This window comes from Marmota monax, unplaced genomic scaffold, assembly GCF_021218885.2.
Source record: "Marmota monax isolate L192 unplaced genomic scaffold, Marmota_monax_Labrador192_F-V1.1 WCK01_AAM20220418_F8-fsc00054, whole genome shotgun sequence".
Taxonomy (NCBI): domain Eukaryota; kingdom Metazoa; phylum Chordata; class Mammalia; order Rodentia; family Sciuridae; genus Marmota; species Marmota monax.
In genome coordinates, this window is record NW_026692145.1 from 4,279,630 (window position 1) to 4,299,281 (window position 19,652).

Consider the following 19,652-nt stretch of genomic DNA (forward strand, 5'->3'; position numbering starts at 1 on the left):
TGCCATAGTATTTTTTTATTTATTTCTTACATGACAATAGTGGAATGCATTGCATTCATAATTATCCATTCACAGCACAATTTTTCGTAATTCTGTATATAAAGTATGTTCATGGAAAAATTATGCCATTTTACATGAGCTCTCTTAATTTTTTTTGCATTACAATTCTTAAAACACCTTTATACCACAATTTATCATATCTCTGTTTGTATATAAGGTATGTTGACACCAAATTCACATCTTCATACATGTATTTTGTATAATGATGACTGTATCCTTCCACCATCCTTGCTATTTCCCTTCTCCCTCCTCTTCTCTCCTACCCCTATTCTCTATCTAGAGGTAATCTTCCTCCCATGCTCTTCCTCCCTACCCCACTTTGATTCATCCCCCTTATATCAGAGAAAACATTTAGCATTTGTTTTGGGGGGATTGGCTAACTTCATTTAGTATAATCTTCTCTAATGCCATCTATTTCCCTGCAAATGCCATGATCTTATTCTTTTTTATTGCATTCTACAGTATTCTACAGTAGAGTATTTTAATAAGAATGTAAAGATCTCAAAAAGCGCTGAGTAGTTATACATTAAAGGCAATATACTGCTCAGAAAGCACCTATCTAAACATCACTGAAATCAGCTCTGTTAAAAACCATCACCTAAAAACATTTTCAGTGCTGCCAAAGGAAATAAACAGCAATCAGTTTTGTGAAAATAACTAATTTTTTCCCTTTAAACTTGAACCTGCTCCCTGGAAGTTCAAAAATGCTAGAAATCTCCTAAAAGGGATGGATGGTATCTTGCATTATAAAAGAAAGTGATTAAAACAAACAAGCAGTCAGCCTGTCCCAGGCTACCACACTTGTTCTGTAATCCCAGTGGCTCTAGAGGCTGAGGCAGGAAGATCCCAAGTTCAAAGCCAGCCACAGCAAGGGTGAGGTACTAAGCCACTCAGTGAGACTCTGGCCCTAAATAAAATACAAAATAGGACTGGGAATGTGCTTCCCTGGTCAGTGCCACTGAGTTCAATCCCCAGTACCCCTCTCCCCACCCCACCCCCCCCAAAAAAACAAGCAAACAAAAATTCCATAGAAAATGGACCAGAAAACATTGAAAAGAATATAGAAAGGATCTTTATTATTGGATTTTAAGGATCTTTGGTAGCTGTACAGAGAACACCCACCCATAGCATCATAGCATCTTAGTATGGTTTATATAGAACTTTCATTTCATCCTCTCTTTTTGATTCTTTCCACAATCCTAGGTGATTTGTCAAAGTAATCATTTGTAGCTCCATTTTTCTGATGACTCAGATGATCAAGTAAGATGCATAGGTATAAGGGTACATTACAAACTACAAAGGGACCTAGAAAAGTTTGCCTATGAAATGTGTTTATTCTTCTTCATCAATGTATGTATGGCTATTTTCCTGGGCATTATTCTTTAAAACATCTATATTGAGGTATAATAATTGACATACAATGACCTTCACATAGTTCAAAAATACAGTTGTACAATATTTGATATATGTATATACAGCTGTGAAACCATCACCATCATCATTCATCATAAGATGAATATACCTGCCATCCCCAAAGCTTCCTTCATGCAATCTCTTCCTCCTACCCCTCCCCACTTCCTTCTCAGGCAACCACTTATCTGCTCCTTGTCAGATTAGTATGCATTTTCTAGAAATTCATATAAATGGAATCATACATTATGTATGCTCTTCCTTCCTTTGTATAGATCCATATTTCCCCCTTGGTATCATTTTTCTCTACACATGGATTTCCTTTAACATTTTTTGTAGTGCAGGTCTGCTCCTGATGAATTCTTTCAGCATTTGTGTTTAAAAACAATATTTTCCTTTTTTGAAAGATCTTTTTTGCGTATTTATTTCTAGGTTGACAGGTTTCTTCACCCCTCTCTAGATGTTGTTCCAATAGCTTCTTGCTTGCATTGTTTCCAACAATAAATATGATGTTGTCCTTACATTTCTTTCTCTGTATATAATGTGTCTTTTATCTATGGTTGCTTTTAAAATATTCCCTTTATTGGTGATGTTGAGCAATTCAGTTAGGATATACATTGGTGTAATTGTCTTCATGTTTCGTGTGCTTGAGTCCATTAAACTTGTTCAATCTGTGAGTTGTAATCAAATTTATTTTCCTCCCTTTATTTCTTCAAATATTGTCTCTGTTCCTTCCACTCTCCCCTCAATATCAGGGCTGTAGTTAGGCATATATTTGGCCCTTTAACGCTGTCTCACAGCTCAGTGGTATTCAATTCACTTTTTCAAAATAATTTTCACTTTGTATTTCATTTTGGATGGTTTTTTTATTGCTATATGTTTAAGGTTTTTTTTTTCTTTTGCAATATCTAATTTGCCATTAGTCCTATTCAGTGATTTTTTTCCAACGTAGACATTGTAGATTAAATCTCTAGAAGTTTGCTCTTTTTCATATCTTTTGTGTTTCTACTTAATATGTTCAATATTTTCTCTAGCTGCTTGAATATATGATATCCAACTTTGATACTTGCTTTTACGTTATTAACTATTAGTTACATTATCTGTATCACTTCTGGTTCTGTTTCAGTTGGCTGATTTTTTTAATCTTAATTATGGGCAATATTTTCTTGCTTATTTGCACACTGGATAATTTTCATTGGATACCAGCTATTGTGGATTTTACTTTATTTGGCAACAGATACTTTTTATTCTTCTAAAAATCATGAGCTTTGTTCTGAGATGAAGCTTACGTAACTTGGGAACACTTGTCCTTTGAGTTTTACTTTTTAAGCATTGTTCAGCAGGATCAAAGCAGTTTAGTCTACTGCTAATTTTTTCTCCATTATTCAGACAACCCTTCTGATTGCCTGGTACTCTGTGAAGTATGAGTTTTTCTGCTCAAACTGAGGGAAAGGAGTTTATCCTATCCCTGTGTGAGCTCCAGAGATTGTTACCTCTAAGATTCAGGTGATTTTCACTTATTCTTATAGAAGACATTAATGCTCAGCTAAATAATGAGGGAGGATCTTCTGCAAATCTCTGAAGTGCTTTGTACAGATTTCTTCCTCTGGCACTGTGCCTTTGGAACTCAATTTGCCATAGTCTCCCTGGAATCCCAGTTCAACCCCCTCACCTTTGGAAGAACATCACGCTCTTTCGTCCTGAGTTCCCCTGGGACAATCATAGGGATCATTTTATATGGTTCTTGTCTTTCAATAATCATTGCCTTCATTGTCTAATGTCCAGTCTCTTAAAAAAACATTGTTTCATACATTTTGTCCATATTTTAGTTATTTAAAGAGAAAGGCATATTTAACCCATACTACTCTATCTTATCAAGGAACCAAAATCTATGTTGTGCATTATTCTGAAGAATAGAGGAAAGCCCAATATATTTGTAGTATGTAGTCCTGGATTCAAATTTTTGTTCTGCCATTTGCTAGTTGTTTGGTCAAGGGCAAGCTGTTTAACCTCTCTGATGCTCAGTTTTCTCTTTGGTAAAATGTTTATCCTGAAAATTTGTGCTGAGAATGAAATGAAATTTTATATATATATAGTGTTTCTACTTAATATGTTCACACATATATATATACATGTAAATATATATACATATACACATGTATATACACACACACATATATATACACATACATACATACACACACAAAAGCATCTACTTCAGCTCCTACGACTTAAAAAGTACTTAACATTTTTCTTCACTATTTGTTAAGAGACTTGACTTGGGTGGTGTAGCTGGCACAAAATTGGAGGTAGGGAGCTAAATGCTGGTTTTCTAATCCCAATTCTGTACCACTCACTTTTTACAAATGTACCAACTATTACAAATGTATCCACTTTTTTTGAGTATCCCAAATTATGTGTCACCTGGGTTATATTCTACTCCCCATCATAGAGAAAAAAGTAACAGTAGACTAAATTGCTTTGATCCTGCTGAACAGTGCTCAAAAAGCGAGACCCAAACCACAAAAGTTAGCCAACTGAAACAGAACCAGAAGTGATACAGATAATGTAACTAATAGTTAAGAATGTAAAAGCAAGTATCAAAGTTGGATATCATGTGTTCAAGCAGCTAGAGAAAATATTGAAAATATTAAGTAGAAACACAAAAGATATGAAAAAGAGCCAAACTTCTAGAGATTTAAACTACAATGTCATTTTTTAATGCAGAGTAATACTCCATTGTGTATAACTGCCACATTTTTTTTATCCATTCGTCTATTGAAGGGCATCTCGGTTGGTTCCACAGTCTTGCTATTGTGAATTCTGCTGCTATGAACATCGATGTAGCAGTGTCCCTGTAGCATGCTCTTTTTAGGTCTTTAGGGAATAGACCGAGAAGGGGAATAGCTGGGTCAAATGGTGGTTCCATTCCCAGCTTTCCAAGAAATCTCCATACTGCTTTCCAAATTGGCTGCACCAATTTGCAGTCCCACCAGCAATGTACAAGTGTACCCTTTTCCCCACATCCTCGCCAGCACTTGTTGTTGTTTGACTTCATAATGGCTGCCAATCTTACTGGAGTGAGATGGTATCTTAGGGTGGTTTTGATTTGCATTTCTCTGACTGCTAGAGATGGTGAGCATTTTTTCATGTACTTGTTGATTGACTGTATGTCCTCCTCTGAGAAGTGTCTGTTCAGATCCTTGGCCCATTTGTTGATTGGGTTATTCGTTTTCTTATTGTTTAATTTTTTGAGTTCTTTGTATACTCTGGATATTAGGGCTCTATCTGAAGTGTGAGGACTAAAGATTTGTTCCCAGGATGTAGGCTCCCTATTTACCTCTCTTATTGTTTCTTTTGCTGAGAAAAAACTTTTTAGTTTGAGTAAGTCCCATTTGTTGATTCTAGTTATTAACTCTTGTGCTATGGGTGTCCTATTGAGGAATTTGGAGCCCGACCCCACAGTATGTAGATCGTAGCCAACTCTTTCTTCTATCAGACGCCGTGTCTCTGATTTGATATCAAGCTCCTTGATCCATTTTGAATTCACTTTTGTGCATGGCGAGAGAAAGGGATTCAGTTTCATTTTGTTGCATATGGATTTCCAGTTTTCCCAGCACCATTTGTTGAAGATGCTATCCTTCCTCCATTGCATGCTTTTAGCCCCTTTATCAAATATAAGATAGTTGTAGTTTTGTGGATTGGTTTCTGTGTCCTCTATTCTGTACCATTGGTCCACCCGCCTGTTTTGGTACCAGTACCATGCTGTTTTTGTTACTATTGCTCTGTAGTATAGTTTGAGGCCTGGTATCGCTATACCGCCTGATTCACACTTCCTGCTTAGAGTTGTTTTTGCTATTCTGCGTCTTTTATTTTTCCATATGAATTTCATAATTGCTTTATCTATTTCTACAAGAAATGCCGTTGGGATTTTGATTGGCATTGCATTAAACCTATAGAGAACTTTTGGTAATATTGCCATTTTGATGATATTAGTTCTTCCTATCCATGAACAGGGTATATTTTTCCATCTTCTAAGATCTTCTATTTCTCTCTTTAGGGTTCTGTAGTTTTCATTGTATAAGTCTTTCACCTCTTTTGTTAGGTTGATTCCCAAGTATTTTTTTTTTTGAGGATATTGTGAATGCAGTGGTTGTCCTCATTTCCATTTCAGAGGATTTGTCGCTGATATACAGGAATGCCTTTGATTTATGCGTGTTGATTTTATATCCTGCCACTTTGCTGAATTCATTTATTAGCTCTAATAGTTTCTTTGTAGAGCCTTTTGGGTCTGCTAGGTATAGAATCATGTTATCTGCAAATAGTGATAATTTAAGTTCTTCTTGTCCTATTTTTATGCCTTTAATTTCTTTCGTCTGTCTAATATCTCTGGCCAGTGTTTCGAGAACTATGTTGAACAGAAGTGGTGAGAGAGGGCATCCCTGTCTTGTTCCAGATTTTAGAGGGAATGCCTTCAATTTTTCTCCATTCAGAATGATGCTAGCCTGAGGCTTAGCATAGATTGCTTTTACAATATTGAGGTATATTCCTGTTATCCCTAGTTTTTCTAGAGTTTTGAACATAAAGGGATGCTGTACTTTGTCGAATGCTTTTTCTGCATCTATCGAGATGATCATTTGGTTCTTATTTTTAAGTCTATTGATGTGGTGAATAACATTTATTGATTTCCGTATATTGAACCAGCCTTGCATCCCAGGGATGAATCCTACTTGGTCATGGTGCACAATTTTTTTGATATGTTTTTGTATCCGATTCGTCAGAATTTTATTGAGGATTTTTGCATCTAGGTTCATTAGAGATATTGGTCTGTAGTTTTCTCGCCTCTCGTGTGTGAGACCATGGGTTCGATCCTCAGCACCACATAAAAGTAAATTTAAAAATAAAATAAAAATATTGTGCCCATGTATAACTAAAAAATAAAAAATAAAAACAGGACTAACCCAACAGAATAGTAAATAGTTATTGGAGATGACATTGCAATTTGTCTTTTGGTGATTCACCTTGGTAGCATATATAATCATGAAATAGAGAATTGGGGATTTTGTGGTCACTTGGAAGTGCTGTAACCACACCTGAAACACTGAACTTGTGCTTACTAGTCTGCTGTTCTCTCCCCTTTCCACTCAAACTTAGGTTACCGAATTCGCCTGGGTTCTAGTACTGACAAAAAGGATACAGGCCGGCTGCACGTTGATTTTGCACAGGCTCGAGATGACCTGTATGAGTGGGAGTGTAAACAGCGCATGCTAGCTAGAGAGGAGCGCCACCGGAGACGGATGGAAGAAGAAAGACTGCGCCCTCCATCCCCACCCCCAGTGGTTCACTATTCAGATCATGAATGCAGCATTGTTGCTGAAAAACTAAAAGGTATAGAGGCATTCAAGTTTCATGATTAAAAGAATTCTTTTCTTTAGGAAATTGTAATAAATATCATTGTATTATTTGCGGTTACCCTTTGAATATCCCACACGTGGATTCTGAGCATTTCTTGTATTGGAGCCTTGCTGATAGAGAGCTGTACCTAGTAATTCAAGATCCAGGAAATTTGTCCATGCCACCTATGTCTCTGCTTCTTCATTGTCTCAAGGGATAGTGTTTTCCCCTGTAGGCATTAGATGACTAAGAAATACGGTTTTCCCACTTTCCATATCAGAGACTATTAGGTGTGATTCATCACTGGGAACCTGTACATGCCCTCGTTCATAGTAGATGCAAGTAAGCTTTGAATTCTAAATTGAATGAGTGAATCAGCATGATATAATTTGATGTGACCCTAATAAACCCTGGTAAAAATCCTCATTTTAAAGATGAGAAAATGAAGGCACGGAAGTAGTCACAGTGTACATTTTTCTTAGATTACTCAAAGACTTAGCCACAAATTACTAAAGGAAGACTTTTTTAATCTCTTAAAAGGGCCAATTTATTTCACACAGAGGCTATGGAAACTTCCAGACATTGCTAAGTCAGATTGCTTTTCCTTTAGTTTTGATTCATGTTCCTCTTGCTTGATTCTCAAAGCCATTTTGCTAATTTAACATTAATCAACCTGCCTGCTCTCTTCATAGTAGGTCAAACCAGTCTCTCATTTTCTGAGTATAGTTGATTTTATTGAATGAATGCTGATGTCCCACTGATCTTATTGGTGACTCCAACCCAGCTCTAATGGTATGAATTTGCTTCCTTATTGTGCTCTCAGCTCAGCAAGATCCTGCTAATTCCACTCTCTAAATAGGTCTCACTCACCAAACTTGTTTACATGACATACTCTAAGTGACTCACACTTTTAAGAAATCAGTTCTCTTTGGGTTGATTTAAACTTCTTGCAAAGTAAAAAGCAGAAAATATAGAATCTAGAATAAAGACTCAGAAATAATCGTACATTTTGAAAAATTGGGATGGCTGAAGGCATTGATAAGATGCCAGCTCCAAGACTTGCCTATTTACATGATACCAAACAAGTCAGTTTCAGTGAAAAACAAACATACAAAAAAAAGAATTTTCTGGTAGTGTGGCCCTCAAGAGAAACAAAAAACTGAGCATCAACATCAAGACTGTATCCAAGTAATGAAATGAAAAGCTGGTATAAAGAGAAGGCTGACCTCCTATTTTATGCCTTCAATGAAAAAAGAGCAAGAGGCAAGAAGTTCAAATTGCAGTGAGAGATACTTCCACTTGACAGAAGAGTTTCTGGCCAGAGAGGGATGTGAAGCCCTAGAATGGGGATTCAATGGGATGCTAATGGACTTTCCCTCTCAGGAGTCTGTAATAGCAGAGTGCATAAATGGCTTTCAGGGAGCTGAACCAGAAGCTTTGGAAGATCTGAGCTAATATCTTAACATCAGAGAATAACTCCTAACTAGCTGCAGACATCTACTTTGAGGATTCTTCCAGCAAGAGAAAAAGAATGTGAAGAAATACAGAAATAAAATGAACTGCATCAAAATAGACTGGGACTGGGACTGAGAGGAAGGCCTAGAGCTATGGATTACATGCAGGAGTGATGTTATAAAAGGTCAAAGATATGTTTATACCTAAAGAATTGCCCATTTACCTCCTTCCTAAGGCCCCTTTCAACACTATAATTCCATGGATCCTGGGTAAAGTTAATGTCAACATGAAGTTAAACTCAGGACTCATGTTTATATTTCCTTGGTAAAACAGGATTAGAGAATTCTGAAGTTGCCTCACTGCTAATTCGTAGCTCATTCTCATTCCCCTCATCTCTCATGCAAGCATGCAGGTGTGTACACACACACACACACACACACACACACACACTCCGAAAAGTTAGGCAATTTACAGTACATGAAAATTATAATATCTGTGCAGAAAAATGTCTTGTTTTTTTTTGGTGCTGGGAATCAACCCAGGATTTAAGCATGTATGCACCCTGCTACTAAGGTACACCCCAGTGTAGAAAAATTTTGTTAAGGAAACAACAAACAATTACATTTCTGAAATAACCTACAGCCAATCTAAGTACTTTTGGAGGCTTTTGTTATTTCTGCCTTTCTGCCTGCCTGCCCTTTATGTGCAGTGCACATGTGTGTGCGCGTGTAGCTCCTCATCCTCAGCAATTTACTAAACCATGACTGCCAAAAAGCCATGATGACCGCCTTGGCAGCATGTTGGGAAAATATTTTAATGGAGATTAGGTTGCATTTGATAATTCTAAAAATAAACTCTTTTTTTCAGATGATTCCAAATTCTCAGAAGCTGTGCAGACCTTGCTCACCTGGATAGAGCGAGGAGAGGTGAACCGCCGCAGTGCCAACAACTTCTACTCCATGATCCAGTCAGCCAACAGCCATGTCCGCCGCCTGGTGAATGAGAAAGCTGCCCATGAGAAAGATATGGAAGAAGCAAAGGAGAAGTTCAAGCAGGCCCTTTCTGGAATTCTCATTCAATGTGAGTAGAAGTGAAGAGTTCTTCTGGAAGGGTGAGAGGGTGCTTCCCTTAGTCACCACTTGTTCTCATGGGAGCCCAGGCCTATAGAGCCATCATCCTGTGTTAAGGAGCAAGGCTATCTTCCTCCACCACCTCGTGCTCTCTTTGTATTGCCAAACACCAAAGCTCTAGTTTCACAGGATTCATGTGAGCATCTTCTATTTTCATTTCCTCTGGTGTATCTACTTCAGATCCTTAGAAATACTGATACTTAGACCACATTCTGTACTTAATAGTACCAAGCTTCAGTGAAGGGGGTGGTATTTTATTGTTGACATTAGGATATAGCATTAGTGTTTTTCTGGGGGGAGGTTTGGGAATTGAACTCAGGGGACCTTTACCACTGAGCTGCCTCTCCAGCCTGTTTAAAAATTTGTATTTTGAGTTTTATTTTAAGTTTTATTTTAATTTTATTATTAAGTTCCTTGTGATCCTCTTCCCTCAGTCTCCTGAATAGTAGTCATGTGTCAGCATTTTAAAACTGTTTTTCTTCATATTTGCCTCATTGTCATTATTTTAATAAGCTTTTTATGGCCTTTTAATGATAAAAATTATAATTCCTAAGATGTGATTGAATAAAAAACAAATTTGCTACTTCTATGTTTTATATTTAGTTTCTTCTCTTCCACTGCCTTTTCTGAATACAATAGACACTGTGACAGGGTGAAAAGCCATTGAAATGGGCATTTTCTAAAAAGAAGTACCACTTTAAACCTTTTCAAGTTTTCCTAAATGAGATAAAATAGATAAATTGTCAAGTCATTTTTTGTTCACTATCTTACAAAATTACACACTCATAAATTTTCAGTAAGGAACTACACTCACCTTAAGAATAAGGGTGCAGTTTTATACTTTGAGTTTTAAACAGTTATGGTCCACTCTTCCTATACTTGCTACACTTTCTTTGTATATAATTGGGATTAAGGAATTGTTCCATTTTCCACTTGTATTTGGAAGTATATATGGGCATAAAACCCAGGAAGTGAAAATGTATGTCTTCAGGACTTCAGAATAAGTAGAAAAAGAGAGCAGCAAGTATTATAGGAATATAAATCCTTAACTCACTAGATGACAGTGCAAACTGGGCTATAAAAAAACAGTACCTCCAGATTTTCTTAGTGAACACCCCAGCCTATCAGGGGCTCTTGTCCTGCTTTTCTTTCTCCAGAATTGTCATTCATATCATATCTAAGCTTCCCCTCTCTTGAGCTGATTAAGATAAAGCCCTAGAATATTTGTACATATTTCTCCATTTAACATTTTAAGAGACCCTGAATAATACTCTCTGGGACTGCACTTACACAGTTTTCTTCCATAAAACTTACATTTTCCAGTCAACAAGTCTGTTTAGGTATCCTTAAAATAGGCAGTCCATCTTAGGTTTTGATTTGATGATTCTGATTAAATATACCTCAGAATAGTGAAAGGAAAATTCTATTGAAGTGGAGCATCCCAGATTATTTAAAAGGGCTAGTTAATGAAAGAACTCAGTGGTAGAAGTTGCTGGTACAGTTTGTTTCTGCAGTATGTAAGGTCAGTATACTAACTAAACACAAGTACTAAACTAAAGCACGTTTACCGTGTCTCTTACCTCTCTTGTCTGAATAAATACACACTGTTTATATTAAAACTTAAGCTATCATTTCATCTCAAACCCTGGGGGTTCTGTTTTTTTTTCTTTCTATATATTGATGTCTCTTTCTTTGAGTCCCCTTTAAAATCATAGCCAGCACACATAACCTGTTCCAAGTTCAACCATGGCCTAGTACAGTGTTATAACAAAAAGACACAAAAAGCCTAATGTTTCTCTTTTATTTCTCTCCTCCTGTCTTTTGCCATCCCTGGATGATACTCTGGCCTGATCCAAATGCTGATTTGATGCTGCAGTTGAGCAGATAGTGGCTGTTTACCATTCTGCCTCCAAACAGAAGGCATGGGACCACTTCACAAAAGCCCAGCGTAAAAACATCAGCGTTTGGTGCAAACAAGCTGAGGTTGGTAACTTTTTACTCTGGTAGCTCCTCAGGGGGATACTTTCTTTCTTTAACAAGTTATTGATTTGGAATTTAGCCAGAATTAAATAGTGCCAAGCTCCCACGGTCACAACAAGGCCCTAATGAAAGACTAAGACATATCCTATAGCCTGTCACGGTGTCCAGAACACCTGCTGTCAAAAGGGGAATAAATGTATGTGTGTTGTCTTGAATGCATTCTGCTGGCTGGAAACCTTAGTAGTGAAAGTGTATCTGGGATAATTATAAGTTTAATTCTCTAAACTAGCTATTCTTGAGCACAACAATAATTACACCTGTGTTTCTAGTGTTAGTAATATTAAGGCTGTCTTAACATTTATTGGAGTGTCTTGACAATTGAGACTAGAAGCTAACTGGTGTTACATTGGAGAAAAAGAAAATTTCTAAGCTTCTCTTATCAAACCTGTTTAGCCATCTTTAGAGGTAGCAGATTTAAAGGTAACAGAGGATTTTCATTTCAGATTAAGGTTGTCACACCTCTCTGCTAATGCTCAATTAACAGTTTTAGCTTAACACTATAATATACGTGATGTCATTAGGTTGCTATTCTGAATTCCAAGATTAAAAACCAAGATGGGGGGCTGGAGATGTGGCTCAAGTGGTAATGCACTCGCCTGGCATGTGCAGGGTACTGGGTTCAATCCTCAGCACCACATAAAAATAAAATAAAGATGTTGTATCCACCGAAAACTAAAAAAAAAAAATATTAAAAAATTCTCTCTCTCTCTCTCTCTCTCTCTCTCTCTCTCTCTCTCTCTCTCTCTCTCTCTCTTAAAAAAAAAAACAAGAAGGGAGGGGCTGGGGTTATGGCTCAGCAGTAGAGTGCTTGCCTCACACATGCAAGGCCCTTGGTTCCATCCTCAGCACCACATATAAATAAATAAAATAAATTTATTGTGTCCAACTACAACTACAAAAAATAAATATTTTTAAAAAATGGGAGTTTGTTTTCACTGATCTACCTTTGGAAATGGTGTTATATATGCCATGAATTCTTCTGTTTCTGTGGGCAGCTTCCTTACCCAGTCCTGATATATTTCAATCTATATATGCAGCAACTTCATTTCTGGGTATTCTTTATCAATCTGGTAACAATTTCATTGTATCTATCAATGCAGGTAGTCATATTTTTTAACAATTACATATCATTTATAAAACATTTACTTTTTGTGGCGCTGGGAATGAAATTCAGGACCTTGCTCATGCTAGGCAGGTGCTCTACCACTGAGCTACATCCCCTACCCCTGATACTTACATTTATGTGGCACATTCACATTGATTATTTCACCTACGTAGGCTCATGTTAGAAATGGTATAGTGGAAAGAGTATTAGACTTAAAGTCAATCATGCGTTCAAATCTCAGCTCTGCTATGTTTGTAGCTGTGCATATTGAACATGTTATTCAGCCTTTCTCAGTCTCTATTTCTCCATTTGTAAATTGGAAATAATGAAACCACTCTTACAAAATTAAATGAGTTAAGAAATGTGTAAATAGTTTGAAAATGTAAATAGCATTTCACCTAATTAACAACTTGATAAGGGATACTGAGTAGATATAGAATCCATGTTTTACATGTAATACTGAAATGTAGAAATGTTAAGTGATTCACATGAAATTACATAACAAGCAAGTGAACTAAAAATTCTCACTCTGAGCTCTGGTACAAAGTGATTTAACCTAGGTGAGCCTTTGATTCCTAACCTTTAAAACGAAGGCAATGATCTCTTCACTGTGTCCTTCATGAGAATATATGAGACAATTTGTGTAGGAACAGTTCAAAAGCCATGAAGAACATTTAGAAGAACATGATCCAAACTCCATTCATAAATTGATGACAGTCTCTCAGCCATCAGTTCTGGCACAGCAAAGGGATATGGGAGTCATTTGAGAGAGAAATCCCTGAAGACATCTGTCCAATGAATGGGTAGGGCCATAAAAAGCCAATAGCATTTTTACTTATTATAAACAATTAGGAGCAAAAAAAAGGAAACAGCTGTCCTACTGTAGCACAAAGTGAGTTTAGAATTTCAGGGCTAACTCAGGTTGTTGATCCTCTGCAAACAAAACTCAACATTGGGATTCAAAGGTTTACTGTACTTTCTCTGTCTCAGGCATTGTAACAAGTAACACAGGATGAAATAGTCTTTGCCCTCTGGGAGCTAATAGGGGAATGAAAATGGTCAAGAGGAGAAGTGGAGTTTTGTACACTAAATTTCAAATATCTGAACTCATTAGTTAAGAAGACTAAAGGTTGAACAAAAAATGCTCAGTGTCTTAACAATTGTAGAAAAGTAGTACAAGGTAAGTATCCCTTATCCAAAGTGTTGGAGCCAAAGTGTTTCATATTTTGAGTTTTTTTCAGATTTGGGGATATTTGTGAATACATGAGATTTCCTGTGGATGGGGCCTAAGTCTAAATAGAAAATTCATTTATACTTTATATGCACTTTATACACATAGCTTAAAGGTAATTTTATACAATAGTGTACCTGCATTTTGATTGCAACCTGTCACATGAGATAGGAGTGGAATCTTCTACTATGGCATCACAACAGCCCTCAAAAAGTTTTAGATGTTAGAATAGTTTGGCTTTCAGGTTGGGGATTAAATCAATCTATAGTGTCTCCTCCTTCCCTTCAATACACATATATTTGTATCCCTCCTAGGGTTAGAAGAAGATATATGACCAGCTGCACCCTTTAAAGCAAGCCCTGCTAGTACAATGTTGCCATTTTATAGAAGGAAGGGAGCCTCTGGTTAGAGCAATGGCCTCCAGGCTATGACCCTTTTGTAAACTGCATTGTAATAAAATATTCCCCATGGATATTATTTGTTAGGGATCTATTAGTTATATATCAAGTCTACCTATGTGGTAGGAATATACTTGAGTTTAATGAGGTTCACAGTAGAGATAGCTGTGCCAGTGAGATGGACATTTCTCTGGGCCTGAAGAGAATTGAGAGCTATGCACCCTATTAGCCAACTTATGTGTCAGGCATTTCATCATGGTAGAAATTTCTGGTGCTTAACCTTTTCACCAGTTGTCTTTGGGGAAAAGTCAGTTGGTCACCTCCTCATGTCATAAAATATCTGTTATTTGTTTCATTGTCATCCTTCTACAAGCAGCCAACACTGCCTTACTCTGCTCAGAGACAGGGTATGGAGCAAGAAGGAAAAGGCCCCACCTTTGGGGAGTTCAAGCACTAACTTTGGCAGCATATGTCAGGCAAACTAATTTGCTAATATGTCTTTACTTTCCTGATTTATATGTGTGTGGGTTTCCTGCAAATACAGTTGTAAAGGGTAGTAAGAGAAGGCTGAAGTCCCACCCCTTACTGAAAGTTAGTATCCACAGTGACTACTAGCATTTGTCTCTTTCATTGAAACTCTTTTTTTCTACAGAATCATTAAAAATTTTTGTGTCTCTGAAGCATGCCCTACACCAAAGGCTAGACCTTGGATGATATATAAAAACTAGAGCCACAGCAGGAGAAACTGAAGAGATAGTCCCTTGCATCCTCCCTAATATCAGATTTTATACCACTGGGCCAGAGGAAAAGGGGCCTGATGAAATACTATGATTGATAAAATAACTTTCTCTCTAGATTTGCAGGCCTACCATTCCAAACTCTGAAGAACTGTTTGCAGACGGACATTCCAACCATCCACATACCCTCGTTTTAGGACACATTTGCACTAACATTGGCTGTTGGCTTTCAGCTACAAAAAAAAAAAAAAAAAAAAAAAATTATAACCCAATTTGAATCATCCTAATTTGTATTTTCATTATATATCATACAATAGACATTGATCAAGTACCTGTGTTTGTGCTTTGCTTCATTATATTAAATGATACCTCAGAATCAAATTGCTAATATAAGTATAGAAAGCTATCTCCCTGTCCTCTGCTCCTTTTCATTCCCTCATGACCCTTTCCCTGCCAAGTTTCCTGTTAATGTTGAAAATCCAGGTAAGTAGAATCTTGTTACAAATTTAATAAGGAATGTTGATTTTTCTGGTAATCATGTTACTATCAAAAAATATAAATAAGATGAATTTAATTCCACATAAATTTTTGTGAAACTATTGTTAGATAATTAATGTGTAATTAATTATAATTTGCTTACTTTATAATAAATCAAAAACACCAGCTAGTGAAAAAGTAGTTCTTTTCAGGCACTTCCCTCTGTCTTGGGTTTCAATTTAATTCCATCTGAAAGTACATTTCATTGTCCATTGTGGAGCAGTAGGAATTTCTAAGCTTCTGAAAAAGTAACTATTAGAACAGATGTAAAGACAGTATTGTGCCATTTCAGAAATCACTAACAATTTACTATTGAACTGAATGATAGCAAATATCTACAATGAGCAATAAAGTAGCGTAAAATCTTTAGAAGGGCCATCTTACCTTATTTGATGTACTGTTAGTGTTGTGACTTGGTTGTTTTCTGGTAGAGATTTACATACGCAAATTCCCAAAAATGGTTTTGCATGGCATTGGTGCTCTTTTAGTTTCAGCTCTAGAAAAACTGAGAGGTAGCAATTTCCTTTTCTGTCTGTACTTCAGTGGCTTAGAATCCTTTCCTTTTATATACCTATGTCTGATCTAGGTAAAGCACCTTTTCCAGACACATGCCACCTTATAACCCCTCACTCTGAAGGTATTGGTTAGGGTGTGCTTCCCAAAGTAGAGCTTTTCTTATCTAACCAGAGAATGCAGAAAATGGGTATCTCAACTATAAAATGCTATAATGGTAAGGTTTTCAAAGAATTACGATCTCACTCATTTTTCTTGGAGGTATAGTCATTTACTAAATGATTCCTATGACTTCACTTTAGTATGGTACCCCATAATCTCTGCTGTTCTCTTTGCTTTTATACCATTTGTGTGACTTAGTATTGGTTATTTATAGAAGAATAATGTTATGAGTCTTTCTTTATAGCTTTCAACAGTTGTCTAGTGGGTAGAGGACTCTGAGCTCTGCTAATTTACTTAACTGAACAACGTGGAGCAAACTTCCTTTTTTTCTTACCCTCATTTCATTTTCTGCTAAATCAAATGGTAATTCTTGTTTCTAGAGTATTTTGAAGCATTTAGGTAAAATTTGCCCCTAAGTCTGTTATATTTCTAGGGAGTTTTGAAGTTGTGAAAGACATCTAGATAAGCCATATCACGTAGTGACTGAACTTTTTATATTTCTAAGAAGAGATTATGGTTTCTTGTCAGCTAGAAGCACAAAAATGTTTTGTGGATGCTGAGCAGCTACAGGAAGTGTCTTAGTTCTCATATTTTCCTGCCCTTGGATATTTCCCTAAAAGGAACATAATCCTTCTGGGAAACACTAACATTCCCAGGGTTGTGTGACACGTGTGAATTGAGAGTTGATCTCTGTTTATACCCTCTGACGGTATACATTTTTGTTAGTCATCTAGAAAGCCACAACTTTTCCTCATGCAGTAAGTTGTATAATACTGTAATTTGCCAATGTCAAACCTCATTATAATCACCTTTCCAGTAACAGCTCTGATGATAACTGAAATTCAGTCTCCTGAGATACAATGAGTCACAGCAATAAGAAATTCCTTTATTTTTCTCTGTGCGATGAGTTGGAATAAGACATAATAAATCTCTCTTATGACACAGTTTAAAGTTCATTTTTCTCAAGCTAGTCATTATTTTATTCTATTTAAAATAATACACCTGCAGTACACGGAAGATGCTATATTAGCATCTGATTTTTCTACTACTTCTTTTTTAAAAATATTTATTTTTTAGGTATAGATGAACACAACACAATGCCTTTATTTTTATGTGGTGCTGAGGATCGAACCCGGGTCCCACCTGTGCTAGGCGAGAGCTCTACCGCCAAGCCACAATCCCAGCCCCGTCTATTACTTCTTAATTTTGCAATGATACTGAATAGCTCACCTTTTAAAGGGCCTCTTATTTAATGAAAACTTAACTTGAAATAGAAATCATTATTTTTTCTTGATAAGAGGAATAAAAAAGGAGAAATAATGGAATAGTGGAATAGTGACTAATTGGAATAGTGACTAATTGCAGCGTTAATTATTAAGAAATCCATTTTAAATATATATAATCCCCACAAATGGTGACAATTTTTACCAGACAGCTTTGGATACTTTCTGTATGAAACCTAGTAGGGGTCAATCTAGGCAAGGAATTTGCAACTCAGAACTAAGGGGCCTCTGACAGGCATTAAGTAGCCTTTAAATGATTTTGAGCTGCTCCAAAATGCACAGTTACCATGTTTACTTTTTCTAATGTGACTTTTCCAGTGTGATCTTGATAATTTGTAATGTTCTTCATGTCTTCCTGAAGAGCTTTATATATATCAGGTAGCTTGTCTCTAAAGCATGAAAAACTTTCTTCAGCATTTTCTATAGTACAGGTCTCTTGGTGATGAATTCTTACATTTACTTTTGTTTGAAAAATATACTTATCTTTTTCTCTGCATACAGAATTCTGAACAAATGAATATTTTTATTTAAACTTTAAAGATAATATTCCACTGACTTCTTGGTTTTATCATTTCTGAAAGAAATGAAAATTATTGAAATTATTCCTCTCTATATAATGTTGTGTTTTCCTCTGCTTTCAAGAATTTCTCTTTTCTCTTGTTCCTAGACATCCTTTTCTCCACACATATCCCACTTGGAATTAACTGATCTCTTTGAATATGTAGATTGGTGTCTTTCATCAGATTTGAGAAGCTATCAACCATTATTTCTTCACATATTTTCAAATCATTCTCTCTGGAATTTCATTTACATGTAGGTTAGACCTTTGAGTAATCAGTGCAAGCAGACAATTCTCTGAGCTTCTGTTATTTAAAATTTTTAATATATATGTATATATTATAAAATTGTATATTTTATGGACATCTATCTTTTTAGCTGTATATATTTTCTCATGTTCTTCAAATTGAACACATATGTATTATTCTATATTTAAGTTCTCTCTTTATTCTGCCATCTCTATTCTACTTTTAGGCTCATCCAATTATTTTTATTTTGGGTATTGTGTTTTTTCAATTTTAGAATTACCCAGATGTGATAATCAGCAGATAAGGAATTAAAACAGCTATTATATCTATACTCAATTATATAAAAGAAATACAGAAAATATAATACATATCAGAAAAAGATTTTTTTTTTTTACTTTTTAAATTTCCAGACAAACCACTCTTGGCTTTCTTATTTTCATACAAGAGAACCTTTGATCCAGAACTTTTGACTCATTTTTAAAGTTTTTGACCTTCTACCAAGATTCCCTATCTTTTTATTCATTGTGAGCATATTTCCTTTATATCATTGAACATAGTTATAATAGCTGGTTTAATTCAATTCTTTGTCTGTTAATTACCACATCTGCATTATTTTAAAGTTGGTTTCTGCTGATTATCCTTCCTCTTGGAAATGGACCATCTCATCATAGTTCTTCATATATCAAGTATTTTGGACATTGTCCTGAATAAGTATGAATATTATGTTTTAAAGATTCTAAATTTTGTTAGGTCCTTCTAAAACTGTTGATCTTGTTTTGTTTTAATGGTGAATTTGTTTTTTTCAATTCAAGCTGGAAATCCTGTCTTTTGGGTGGCAGCTTAAATATCATTTCAAGGCTGGGGTTATAGCTCAGTGATAGTGTGCTTGCCTAGCACATGTGAAGCCCTGGGTTCGATCCTCAGCACTACTTAAAGATAGATAAATAAAATAAAGTTATTGTATCCATCTACAATTATAAAAAGTATTTTTTAAAACGTCATTTCAGAGATTTTAATCTTAGCTATGCTGTGTGGAAAATTCCTGTGCTCTCATGGATGAGAGGCCATGCAAAAATTTGAACAGATCTCATATACACAATTTGAAGTGCTCACTATCTTGCATATTCTCATTCATTCTCATTCTCATTCTCTCTCTCCCTCCCCCTCCTTCCCTCCCTCCCTCCCTCTCTCCCTCTCTTTCTCTCTCATTTTCTCCTTTTGAAATACCCTCCTCATTTTCTAGTGCCTGTCATTGCCTTGACCTCTCTCCTTGAGTTATTTAGACCACAAATACTGGGTTGTTTATTACAAATATAGCCACCTTGTGAATAGCTAACTCTGGTCTGCTCTCAGACTAAAAGGCCCTTTAAAAATTGAGACTCATCCTATGC

General features: G+C 36.1%; 1 protein-coding gene across 12 annotated transcripts in view; it reads left to right on the forward strand.

Moving 5' to 3' along the window:
* The window catches only part of Enox2 (ecto-NOX disulfide-thiol exchanger 2), a 309,809-nt gene that overhangs the window by 251,869 nt on the left and 38,288 nt on the right, over positions 1–19,652 (forward strand). For all 12 annotated transcript variants that reach the window (XM_058571371.1, XM_058571364.1, XM_058571386.1 and 9 more), the window contains 3 exons: positions 6,625–6,858; positions 9,187–9,399; positions 11,326–11,432. In XM_058571371.1, coding sequence (XP_058427354.1) covers positions 6,625–6,858; positions 9,187–9,399; positions 11,326–11,432 — 554 coding nt within the window. The remainder of the gene's footprint in view (positions 1–6,624; positions 6,859–9,186; positions 9,400–11,325; positions 11,433–19,652) is intronic.